The sequence below is a fragment of the Coffea arabica genome, chromosome 4c (genome assembly GCF_036785885.1).
Source record: "Coffea arabica cultivar ET-39 chromosome 4c, Coffea Arabica ET-39 HiFi, whole genome shotgun sequence".
NCBI classification, from domain to species: Eukaryota; Viridiplantae; Streptophyta; class Magnoliopsida; order Gentianales; family Rubiaceae; genus Coffea; species Coffea arabica.
In genome coordinates, this window is record NC_092316.1 from 1,786,313 (window position 1) to 1,799,495 (window position 13,183).

At 36.5% G+C, this 13,183-nt stretch overlaps 1 protein-coding gene and 1 long non-coding RNA gene across 4 annotated transcripts; one reads left to right on the top strand and one right to left on the bottom strand.

Moving 5' to 3' along the window:
• Nucleotides 1–441: 441 nt before the first annotated feature.
• LOC140005095 (uncharacterized) lies at nt 442–4,472 on the bottom strand. 2 transcript variants are annotated; one of them, XR_011812861.1, is made up of 4 exons: nt 4,287–4,470; nt 4,132–4,179; nt 3,666–3,715; nt 442–895 (listed from the first exon to the last, which is right to left on the bottom strand). It is a non-coding gene; the product is annotated as an uncharacterized lncRNA (long non-coding RNA). The 2 variants fall into 2 exon arrangements; XR_011812860.1 differs by having other exon boundaries at nt 3,666–4,179; nt 4,287–4,472.
• Nucleotides 4,473–5,038: 566 nt separating this feature from the next.
• Nucleotides 5,039–12,003, top strand: LOC140005094 (anoctamin-like protein At1g73020). 2 transcript variants are annotated; one of them, XM_072045288.1, is made up of 16 exons: nt 5,042–6,086; nt 6,531–6,600; nt 6,731–6,846; nt 7,232–7,355; nt 7,431–7,531; nt 7,675–7,766; nt 7,847–7,951; nt 8,061–8,330; nt 9,788–9,920; nt 10,003–10,116; nt 10,206–10,276; nt 10,366–10,487; nt 10,956–11,038; nt 11,130–11,237; nt 11,375–11,533; nt 11,615–12,003. In XM_072045288.1, the coding sequence occupies exons 1-16, from the start codon at nt 5,889–5,891 to the stop codon at nt 11,741–11,743; spliced, it is 1,995 nt and encodes a 664-aa protein (XP_071901389.1). In that variant the 5' UTR covers nt 5,042–5,888; the 3' UTR covers nt 11,744–12,003. The 2 variants fall into 2 exon arrangements, with proteins under 2 accessions (XP_071901390.1, XP_071901389.1); XM_072045289.1 differs by lacking the exon at nt 11,375–11,533 and having other exon boundaries at nt 5,039–6,086; nt 11,564–11,714.
• The last annotated feature ends 1,180 nt before the right edge of the window (nt 12,004–13,183 follow it).

Sequence of the window (13,183 nt, forward strand, 5' to 3'; positions counted from 1 at the left end):
CGAGTACATTAAATGTAAGCGTGTGTAGATTTATATGGTAAATTTACTGTAAATTAGGCATATTAACGCATGTCCATTAGGATTGAATAGAAAAATTGATACCCTACAAGTTTACATAATAAGTATAAATAGCCAAGATTGGCTTTATATATGTTTGTCAAACTCATCATTCATGGAGAAGTAACTTGTGCAATAGTATATTGTATCAATCCAAATAAAGTACTGTAGCAGCTACACTTGGCGGTGGGGGGAACAAAGTTTGTTGTCTCGATTGGTTGGTACTTGGTAGTACTTTCTGGACTATACTCATCCATCGAAATTTTAAAGACCGGATGTCTTCTATAACGGTTAGTTTTGGTCAAGTCACATAGGAGAAGGAAAAAAATGCTCTGGAACATTTTCCTGTTTTTTGGGTACAAATAGATTAAATAAAACACCAAATACAAGCCAAACAAGTATTACGAGGAAAAAAATTTCCCCTCAAATCTTTATCTAAAGCAAAAGGTAGTTCATGAGGATAGGAATCCAAAATTACAAAATGCCATTCCATCTTGCCTCCCAATCTAGCTAGCCCATCTACACATCTATTCACTTCCTATTGCAACCGCAATAGGACTCTGTAATCAACAATTATATTGCAAACAATGATTATTATGATTACTGAGAGTATTTGATTTCATTAGAGACATGATGTCAAGGCAGTCAACTTCAATATCTAGGAATTGAATATTTAACTCCAAAGCAAGCATAATTCCGTCTCTAAAACCCCATAGTTCAGCCAAAATATTGATAGCAATTCCCAAGTTTGCACTGTTTCTACTATAGCCTTCCATCCAACAACCAGAGGAGTCTCTACTGAGTTCTTTTGCTCCTGCCAATCCTGGATTTCTTAAGGCTGTAGCATTTCGAAGAAGTTTAGTTTTGTGCATGTTTCTAGCCTACGAATAGAGGATTCCAACAAAAACAACAAAAGATACATAGTGTCGATAATTATGGCAACCAAAAAACCAAAAGGAAGAAGGAAAAAATAAATAAATAAGCACAGTCCATATTGATAAAATCATATTGGATGTGTGAATCAAGAGCTGAACCTAGCAGGACAACCTATATTAGACTGCATTTGTGGGTTAAATATAGTGCAAAAATATCATCCATTACCTAACACGAAACAAAAATGAATAGTTTCAAATATGGGCGCTTACACTTTCTGATTTGCTGTCCAAATCAAATTATTGCTCATAAATAAAACAAAAAAAAAAAGACCAATCATGTTTGCCTATAAAATTTATCTAACAATGACAAAATCTGAAATGTTTCATATCTCAAGCTAACCTATTTTTGTTTTTAATCCAAGCAGTGTCAAAGAATTGAAGTTATTGGTAATTGGAAAGGCTATAAACAAATCATACATAAGAAGTAATTTCCAAGGATTCGTGGCAAAGTTCATTACTTGGATCTTGCCCAATGAGAATCAAGAGGACCATAATAATTCTTGCAAACTGCAACAACACAATTGAAATGCAGTAGCTACAAAACAAAAGATACCTAGATAGAAGATGCGGCAAATATGGCATATATGCCTCAGCCTAAAAACAAAAGTGGAAGAAATAATAATTGTATTCTAAGATTCTGCAAAGAAGTCTATACCACTTTCTCTCAAAGTAGAGGGGTCTTCTTCTACTGGAACATCTAGATGCCATATTTGGCATGGATTATGCATCCTATTGTAATTTACAAGAGAGTTTAGCAAATCTACTTCAAAAGTAACATTTCCTTCCATTAAGTTCTTTCTCGTAGAAAAACTTGGTAGATTGAAAATCTGTTTAACATTCACTCATTGAATCTTTCAATTGGCAATTCGAACTTTAATTGTTGTCCGTTAACCTGTTTAGGCTTCTTTCTCAGTTGAATCCAATTTCACAAAGTACAACAAACTGGCTATCAAATCCAGACTTTCCAAACTTAATCATACTAAAATGTTACAGGGAACATCATGTTTAGCAAATACAGATTTAAAACACCCAAAACTGAATTACCTAGTAATTATTTCCATGCTAGTCCAAGTTATTAAAAAGTATGGTGATGTCAAAAAGTATGTTTAAAATAATAGTAGTCTATCAAACCAATGACATAGGGATCAACGGAATAAGAATTGATAACATGGCAGCCGAAAGCTTGCCATGGATGCAATTATAAATGAGATTTTCATGTTAAAATTTTTAGAAGTGGTAAGAGGCAATTTAGGGTCATGAATTAAAAGCATAGAGCATTGAAAGCAGAGCACTTTCCAAACAAAATACGGCTATCATTTCTTTTATGATTCAAGGCAAGAAAATGTAGGATGAAGTCTAGTTAAGCAAGCAACACATTAGCAAACCTCTTGGATGGAAACAGATTGTAACAAAAAATCTTAACTCCAAAAATAAAGTAATAACCGATTCATTGAGTACTAAATTTGCTGGTCACTTGCATACTTCCATTGCTTAACCAATTACCAGTGGGTGAGAAAGTCCGGACCCTTCATTTGAGATCAAACTCTTTTTTCAGTACACTTTTGCTGAGGCATATATGAACCACTAAACTAATTTTGTTCATACATTCTAATTACATATGCATTTTTTCAAGGTAAAATCCTACTTTTGTCCCTGTTTAGTAAAAACTCAATCAAAAAGTGCAATTTTTAAGCATTTGGAAAATAAGAGCATATGTGTCATATTTAAAGATTCTTCAATTAATTCAATTTGACAACCCCAACAATATTTAAAATAAAATGAAAATGTTAATTTCTAAAGTTTTCCAAGCACATGAGTTTCAATTGAACTTCAAAACACACAGCAAGTACAAGAAATAAGAAGACCACGTTTTCTTTTCTTCTATTTCACAAATTCAAAAATGGAGATTTATACAAACGCTACCTGTTTGTTTTGGTACTTTGCAAATATAAGATCCAGTATGCTGTGCTACTTGAAGTGAATGATTAGGAAATAAGTCGAGGGGAAATTTTGAAAAAATCATAAAAAACTTTTCAGCAAGGAAAACAGATATTAAGACATTAAAATCCATTATAATTGCATGAGTTCTTTTAACCTTGAAGATAAAAACATGAAATCAAACAAAAAGGCAATAACCTTTTTTGCCACGTTTACTGAGTTCTTTGACCTTGAAGATGAAAACCTGAAATCAAATATAAAGGTAGGAACTACTTTTTGCTACTTATATATAGAGAAAAAATTTAGAAACCATAATTGCAAATTAAAAAAGTGGACAAAACAAATCCTCCAAATATAAACAGCAACAACACTTATAACAATAATAAAAAACTTAAAATAGAGCTCAGGAAAAAAAAAAAAGTAAGCACGGATGCAAAAATTAGAAAACTCACAATGAGGAACGAGAATGCGGGAGAGAAGAAGCACTAAAAATTTTCTAAAAAGAAAAAGGCACATATCAATAACAAGTGAGAAAAAAACAGCTAGTAGAATAACCATATAGATGTTCGCACAAGAAGAGAATAATCACACAACAATAAAGATAATAGTGTATAGGAAAAAAATCAATAATAAAAAATGTATTTGTCAGATCTTAAAGATGGAAGGAGAAAATAACCGACTCTCCAAGATAGAAACAAATGATCACGAATTAATCTGTAGGAAAAAAAAGCTCACCTCTACCTTTTTCTCATAAAATATGAGACGAACAACTGTTGCCTTCCAATCTGCCCAAAAAAAAAGAAAGAAAAACAATGATTGACTGATTGAGTAACCTAAAGTAATCATAATTTTTCTCTCTTGTATTAAAAAGATAACTCCATGAAACGAAACAGGAAACATCGAACAGTAGAAAGTTGTGAAAAAAAGAATGCAAGATTTGAATCCCAAGACTGGAGCAAAAGCTAGCGAATTTCTAATATTTGGGCATCCCTAATTTTGATACAGACCATCCATATTAAAATTGGGGTGTAAAGAAGATATCTTTGGGACGAACATTACAGCAGATGGGTTCGAGGAATCATGCGCGGACAAAACGAAAAGGGGAAAAAAGATTTTTAATATGGCTAAGTAATATGAAAAAAAGATTATGACTAAGTAGCCTAAAGTAAAATAAATGTTTGCTTCCCATTCATTGTTACACCTTGATCAACGGAGAGTAATGGAGCTGGAGAGCCACGGAGAGGCAGATCTGGACAACAGCGAATCAAGGAAAGAAAAGAAGTAAAAACGAGAGAAGAAAAGGAGAAAGAAACCAAGAAGAAGGATTAGATAGGGATGCCCATTCATTGTTATCACCTTGATCAATGGAGATTAATGGAGCTGGAGAGCCACGAAGAGGAAGATATGGACAGCAGCGAATCAAGGAAAGAAAAGAAGTGAAAATGAGAGAGAAGAAAAAAAGAAAGAAATCGAGGAGGAGGATTAGATAGGGAGGCGCAGAAGAGACTCTCGACAGCAGCTTCAGAAACCCTATCTATTGAATGATGAGGTGAAATCTCGATTTTGTCCTCAATTCAATTCATCAGCTCAATCAACGGAGGACTACCATCAATTGACCAATCACAGCGTGCCACGTCAGCAATTGGGTTCAATTGGAGGGATTGGCATTCACACATTTACTATATATGTTAATGACACTCCTATTGAAAACTTAGCACATGAGACCTCGATCAAGGAGCAAGTCAAACCCTTCTCGTTTATGCCTTTGTGTCCTTTTAACGCTTTCATCGTGGAGAGAATACGATGATTTGTCATTTTGTTTCTTCAAGATATAAGGCGTAACCAACCTTAGAGCACCAAGAAAGAGCTCAATCATTTTCTCTGGAAAAACTGGAATTTGATCTTCCAAATTATGAGTGTTTCAATAAGGCCCTATAGAAATTTGTTTTTCCAGATCAATCCTCGAAATCGTATGATGCGTCATTTGCTATTATCATGGCTCTTTTCTATAGAAAATACCGCGTGAAACGTGGCTTAAATGAATGAAAGAAAACCGAACCATAGACTTATTTGGTGCACATTCGCCTGTTATATACGATAGCAGAAGACGTTAACTTGCTCACAGATTGGGATGGCTCTCTGGACCCTGCTAGAGCTACTCTACAAAACAAACGAGACCCGTGCACCGCGCAGAGAATTCAGAACATGGCACCAATGCCGACTCAAATCATTCCTTCTCCCCTCTATGTCGATCAAACCACGAATTAAAATTCATTCCAGCAATGAAAGCATGGCCACTTCTGAGTTCTGATTCATGATATACTGATATGCCCCTGCGACTCCCATATTGCGTTTCATAGAATTTCAGGTTGAAAAAGATGTTGGAGGTCGAAACAAGTGAATTCAAACAATTCTGGATTTCCCGTTTCATCAGGGAAATCTTTTTTTGCTTTGGCAGTTGTGCCTAAAAATGATTCCTTTCTGGCTAGCTTACCAAGCATGAAACAATTTTCACAGCACCCCTACGTTCCATCTCCACGTGTCCCCGCTTCCTTCTTGCTGCTACTGTGTCCATCACTAGTACACCTCTCCCTCATTTTCCGTTTCGCCAAGACATCTGTCTCTGTCTTTGCTCACCACCCTCTCTCTCTCTCTTTCACACACAGACACACACACACACACAGAGGCACTGCTATTCGAGCACGAGCAGAAATTGTGCAGGATAGCAAAATTTAACGATTGCAGCTTTATATCTTTGTTTCATTCAAAGGGACCCATTTGGTTATTTAGAAAGGAGAGTTTAATTTATTTTTTGTTAGCTTCTATGGGTTCCGAATAAATAGGCCTTCTTATCTGTTGTTGGTTGCCTGTTTATAAGTTTTCTTGGTTTTATTTCCTTCGGGTTTTTAGAGGGGTTTGACTCTTGAGGCTGAGCTGATAGGTGAGGAGGTCTGAAACATGAAGGGCCATGCATTAGAAGAACAAACAGTTTTTGAGGAAGAACAGCCGGTTTTTGAGATAGGGGTTGTGGTACCGAAGAGGGACGAGAAGCAAGAAATTGATAATGAGAATTGTGTTGACGTTCTTGCTGCTGAATTCAGGAAAATGGGCTTAATTGTCGAGAGAGTTGTTGGCCTACAAAACGAAATTCTTAAGGTATGTTGAAGTTTTCGTCTTTTAACGCCTAGTTGTGCTTGAAGTTTTTGTTGCAATATCCTTATTGGACCCTTTAGTGAATCAATTTTGTTGCATTAGTTTTCAAAATCCTTACAATCGATGGTTTACATTGAAGTGCGAGAACGACACGGCTGTTGAGGTGTTCATTCTCTTAATCAGATACATTGCCGTCCCAGATTAGTTTAAAATTTTTTCAAATGTTACTTAAACTGGTGCCCTTCTAATGGCGTCTTGCGTATTAAACCAAAACTACAGTCCACAGCAATTATCAAGCATTAGATAACTGGTTTTCAATCTAAACACTTTCAGATGCATTATACTCTCTGGTCCATCCATTGTAGACATTGGTTTTTCATTCAAGCAACAATAAGGTGTAATTTTAATTTTCCCATCATCGCGTAGTTACAGTTCTGTCCTTTTTAGTTGGCAGCACCTTTAGCAATTCTCGGGAAGGCCGCAGCTGAGTTGCAATTGAAGAAACGAACTTACATTGGTGATGATTGCTCAATTCTAGTTTACACCTCTGTCTCTCTGTGTCTGTCTGTCTGTCTGTATTTTTCGTTCTGGATTACGAGAAGAGTAAAGTAAACTTACTTAAATTGAGAACCTAATGTACATTTCAGGAGTAGATTTGCAGTTTGAATGGGATGAGATTGATGCTTTCATAAGGCAACCAGATGGTTCCTTATTCAGTTGGCATGAGCGTCTCCTCTGCTATCATCACATGTTGTATGGGACTGTAAGTACTAAACCTTCTGTTTTTGCAGTATCCCCAAACGCTGTTTGATTGCATTATCAAAATTTCCTATTCTTTTATAGGTATTGGAACTTGTCAAATTATGGTCATCCCATTCATAGTCCAGAGAACTTTCTCTCTCTTTCACTAGTTATGGGTCAAAAGTCCACATCTAATCTTTGAGTTCCTTATTTGAGTTATTCATTTTTATTTCTCTGTTAATGACCTCTAGAGCTGTCACACAAGATAATACGGTTTTGGAAGTTCTTACATGCCCACAGTGAATGCACCAATAAGCCTATTGGAGTTCCTTCTTACTCTCTGATACATTTACCATATTCCAGTTTTCTTTAACATGGCAATTTTAAGAGAAAGTTCACCGTGACAGGTGAATGTGGACAACTCCATCATGTTGAAGTTTGATAACAAGGAAGTATACTGGGAGATGGGAGAATCTGTACTGAGGAAGCTTGAATTGGAAGGCATTGTCAAAGAAGTCTTCCCACTGCATGGTAGGGTGTCTCTTATGCATCACCAACATATGTCTCTCCAGAGGTCATTCAAAATAGTATTTATGTTTCTCACAGATGATGTGATGCGGAAGCAGCTTCTGAAAATTTGGGCTCTGAACTGGTGGGACTTCACCAAGCAACCAATTGATGAGATATGTTCATACTATGGGATGAAGGTTGACTGGATATTGTTCTTATTCCAACTTTACTAGTAAATAAAAACCATGACAGCTGTATATTTTCTTTTTTTGGTCAATGTATTCTCAAAATAGCTCGCTGACACTATTCCATTTAATGGTTGGTAACTTGCATACTACAGATTGCCACCTATTTTGCTTTCCTTGGAATGTACACGCGCTGGCTTTTATTTCCTGCTGCATTTGGACTTATTCTGCACTTGATTGATTTTGGGTAGGTTGATTAATTGTCGTCATGCATGATAGTGACTTTTCCTGGTTGTGATTTCTTGTTTCTTTTGTTTGATTTTTCAGATCGTTGCAGTTATTTGTTCTCCCAGTCTTCTTTGTAAGCCTTGTAATGTGGGCTGTACTATTTTTCCAATTTTGGAAACGTAAAAACTCGGCCCTCTTGTCCAGGTATTCTTTCACATCAGTTGCTTTCTATGCAAAACACCTAATCATTGTACTTTGTTTGATTTCTTATGTTGATCTGTTAATGTGGTAATTTACTATCTGGTTAATGTAGGTGGCAGGTAAATCAGGCACCTGGAGCAGGTCGTGAACATAAAGCTTTTGATTTGGAGTGGAGTTTGTTCCAATACCCTTCAGAGCTCATGAAAAAACAGGGCTCCGACAAAATTATAGAAAAAGAAGTATATCAAAGAGAGGAATGGTTACGAAGGTTCATGAGATATCGAAATGATTTTGTTGTTATATTGAGCATCATATGTCTTCAACTTCCTTTTGAGTTGGCTTATGCTCACCTTTACGAGGTTGTTACATCCGACCTGCTAAAGTAAGTAAATGTTCGCCCAACTTAGTTTCGCTTAATCACTTCTTCTCCATCCTCCTGCAATCCTGCTTTTATTTTAGACAGAAGGTATGATCCATTAATGTCCTATACTATAGTATAAGTTTTGACATTTGTTAGGGTAATTTTCAATGTATCCATTTGTTTATGCTCCTCAGCGTTTGCAAATCCCTGTATATTGATTTGTCGACAATGCGAGAGGTTGACAGTCGACTGATGTATGGACTTATTTGTCCGTTCCTTGAAACTAAGTAGTTTATGGATCATAGTAAGAATCTGTGTATTGTTATTTCACTGATGATCCTAGAAGTGTTTACCTTATTTTGGAGCATGTAAAAACAGTTACAGTTTTATGCTAGGTGGAAGCTGATCATGCTTAACTTAGATAAGATATCTGAGAAAGTAAACCAATCACTTATGATGCCCAGCTGCTACATAAACTTCATCATTATCTATACTATATACAAAGGGAGAGGTGGGGGATTGGGGTAAACACTTTTTGTCACTTCATAGACTTCCAACTTTGTCCTCGTGAAAATCACTTGTTACTTTACTACCTACACATGAATCGCTGAGATAACTACCTGTAGCTATTTTTAACACATCTTGATAACATAGCTGCCTATAAGCATTGTAACTACCAAAATAACCATCATTTGATGGGAAAAAAGGGTTAAAATGCCACAGCTTGCTTTAGTAATGAAAATTTTATGTCAAATTAATTCGCAGAAAATGCATTTCTGAATTGCACACACATTGCATGTGCCTTTAGCACTAGTCCCTTTTTAAGCTTCCAGATGTTTATTCATACATTTGTTTCTTTGATTAGTTGAAATTTTCTTTCCTGGTCATAACTTCGATAGTCCTCTTTTGAATAATTCTGAAGAAAGAACTTACAAACTGTACAAACACACCCATACTACAGTTCACTTGGCTAATATAGATGATAGCATCACCTATCAATCCATGAGGAGGCTGTCCATTTAGTGCACTTCTCATCCCATACTATTGGAAATATCTCTTTTTTGTTGTTGACAGTGATGAATGCTCCCAACCATTTCTGCATATGTTTGGTCAACAATTGAAGTGCATTTACTTTCAGTAGTTGACTCGTTAATTTCTTTTCCCAGTTCTTAGTTGCTAAGGAACAAGCATTGGTATTTCATATTTTGTGGAATCATCTTAAAAAGCTATGTTGATTAGAAGTCCTTCTGATGGGTCACCTATTCCAAATATAAATTTTTATATTATATTGAAAAACGCTCAATGCTTTATTTATGTCAAAAAATTTTCTTTTCAGTTTCATTGTTAGTTTAAGTAGCTGCCTGCATAGACCATCAAACCGGTGCTCCGTTACGCAGCTAATCATTCATGATTTACATCTTCTAAACAAGAACTTTAAGGAAAAGTAATTGCTTCTTGCACTTTTTCCCTCTTTCCAGGTTTGGTCTAACGGTGGTGTACCTCTTGGCCATTCAGTATTTCACCCGAATTGGTGGCAAGATGGCAGTGGATCTTGTTAATCGTGAAATCAGTAATAATATAGAATATAGAGCTGACAGCTTGGTCTACAAGGTAGTTCACTCAGATCTCTACAGCCTACCAAGTTAAGCAATATTGTGAAGAAAATAATGAAAAGTTTTGAAACTTTTGGCAGGTATTTGGCCTTTACTTTATGCAATCATATGTGGGACTTTTCTACCATACTCTACTGCATCGCAATATAATGACGCTTCGGCAAGTTTTGATTCAACGTCTTATCTTCTCTGAGGTTGGAGAATTCAATTCGTACTTTTCATTGTCTATTTGGTTTCTTCTTCTTTACCTTCTTTCCTGAGTATACTTGAAAATATGTTCCAGGTTCTGGAGAATCTGTTAGAAAATTCAATTCCCTATTTGAAATATAGCTTTAAAAAGTATCGAGCTGTTCGGTAAGGGCTCTTTCCTTCCTCATCATCAGCGATTCAAATCTCCATTTCTTATTTCTGACATAATTCTAATACATGACTTTCTCACAAAGAACTAAGAGAAAAGGCGAAAGAGGATCATTTGCAGGAAAGTTTCCCAGAGTGGAGAAGGAGTATCTTAAACCTGCTTATTCTGCAAGTATCAGCGAGGAACTTGAAGATGGATTATTTGATGGTAATGTCAATCTTTGGCTTCACTAAGTAGGATCCTTAAAATTCAGATCTATGATGCATGAAAATTAAAAGATATCTGATGTTGTCAAGGCTAACCAATTATTTTCTTCCCATCCCTTCAATTATTCTCAAGATATCTTCTTTGTCAGATGTGAAAAATGTTGTTATTTTTCTCTTCTAAACTTTTTGCAATCCTTTGGTCTTAGTAAGAAAACTAGACCGCTTGCTTAAATTTGCGACATTAATTTCTCATACTGAATACAACATGTTGTAACTTAATAATTTGGAAAAAGAAATTGTTTTCTTTTCCACTTCCCTCATCCTCTGGCTTTTCGCACACATTTTGAGTCAATTGGTGATGTAGATAAGACTTCAATTCTTAGTTTTAGTTCAGTTTAGATATTTTCTGAAGTTTCTTGATTTTCTCTTTCCTTCGGCTAATCATGAGTACAATTTAAACTGTTGGCAGATTTTCTGGAATTGGCATTGCAGTTTGGAATGATTATGATGTTTGCCTGTGCATTCCCCCTTGCATTCACTTTTGCTACATTGGTAAATATATCTTTTGTTGGTCTTCCAAAGGGAATCTGGAATTTTCCTTAATTCGCATTTTACTTACAAGAAGTATGGCTGCCATATGTAGAACAATATAACAGAAATAAGAACAGATGCACTTAAGTTGCTGGTAATGTTGAGAAGACCCATTCCTCGTCGTGATGCAACTATTGGAGCTTGGCTCAATATATTTCAGGTATTGGACTGAATTTCTTTTCCTTTCTTTGCTCTTTGCTGCTTCCATCTTTCTTTTCCTTGTCAAGGAGTGCATTGTTCATGATGCATATCTACTAAAAAGTTCTGTATGCTAATATGGGGACTATTCTGTTTCAGTTTCTAATAGTGATGTCCATATGTACCAACTGTGTACTACTAGTATGCCTATATGATCGGGAAGGGAAATGGAATATATCCCCTGGACTTGCTGCTATTCTTCTCATGGAACATGCTCTTTTGCTGATTAAATTCTTATTCTCCCATATTGTTCCTGAGGTAAAATCAACTCTTCTTGTCCATCTATAGTTACAAGGAGCGTAGACGTCTGATATACTTGCATCCCTGCACCTCTTGCAGGAGCCTGCTTGGGTCAGAGCCAATCGCATGAAGAATGCCACTCACGCACAAGACATGTGCTCTAGGGAGCTTTTGAGGACTATATCTGGTGGTCAGAAAACGTTTAAAGAACTGGTTAAGAATGAGTAACAAAGAAACTCGGCAATGTTGCGGTGTGTTTTCTCTTCCCAACTTGATTACAGAGGGTACCCGCTTAAGGCGAAACAAAAGTACTGCTATGCTTGTTAATGTTAATACTTGTAGTGTTAATGTTTGTGGTATCTAGAAAGCCTTGAATGACTGCAATCACTGCATTCTTTGGCGATTGAGAATTTGACAGTATTTGTGCCTTCCTTGTTTAAAGATCATTGCAGTACAAGGAGAAATCATAGAACTGTCTTTTTCACCTATTATTTTTTCCAAGTTCAGATTTGGCCAATTCGGGAATGTATGGCGTTTGTTCGCAGGTAATATGGCTTGGAAGAAACAAGTTACCTCTAATTACTCTCAGCTGGAAACTTGATCAAATGGGCATATTTTATCTTGTCCTTGTGATGTCATATACAATTCAACCAGACGGAAAACGCTTTTGTCGCTCTGTGTATTTTCCGCCTTGCGTGGGCTCGTATTGTGCAAAATCAATGTTGCATCTCTTAATCAACAATCATGCTTAAACAAGTGAAGGAAACTGAAAACAACTATGAGATTTATTAAAGATATGTAGTCTACGAATTGACACAAGTTTAGTTTTTCTGTACACTTTCTGTTCCCCCAACCCTCCCTGGAACAGGCAGTTGCTTATTCGTCTGTCAGATATTTACTTTTATCATGATTCTGCCGAAAAGGCGTAACCTGAACACGTTCAACTTTTCATTCATCACCAGCTTCCGAAGTATCGATCCAACTTCCGACGCCTTTAAAGAAAGGAATAGATTGGTCATCCTTGCAAATTTATGAAAGTAAGAGCAGCATTAGCGGCGAGAGCTTCCAAAGCGATCGCTGAACTGGCGGGCATAAGCAGCAACCCTTTTGGCCCATTTCTTGATATCTTCTTTGAATTTCTTGGAATCCAATTGTTTCAACGATTTCACCCCAGGATCAATGGAAATCTCTACGAAGGAGAAGCAGCGATCATAGCGTCCATGCTTTGCAGCATTTTGACTGTTCTTGATCACGCCTTCTTCTTCGACCTTACCAGCAGCAACAGCTTCTTTAGGGGGAGTAGCTGCTGCTCCAATAGAATCCTCTTCCATTCCTGCTACTGGGAATGGAATGGTTCAAGTATGTCTCTTTTCTCAAAGCATGCTTTTACTGTCTGTTTATATAGACTGCTGCCAGCGGCATCAAAGTCTAAGGCTGTATGCTATTGTTGGGTGATGCCTGATCTGATGCGTGTGGCAACGAATAAACTTGCAAGACTTTTCAGCAAATAGACGTGGTCTTTGTAAACTCGGTTTCCGGCCTGTTGATATTCCTTGTATCAGTTAATTCTACTCCACGTTTTAAAGAACGTTTTTTTTTTTTTCTTTTTTGTCGAAACCCCATACACAGGGCTTCAGCCTTCAGTACACCACCCTTGATTTATTATCA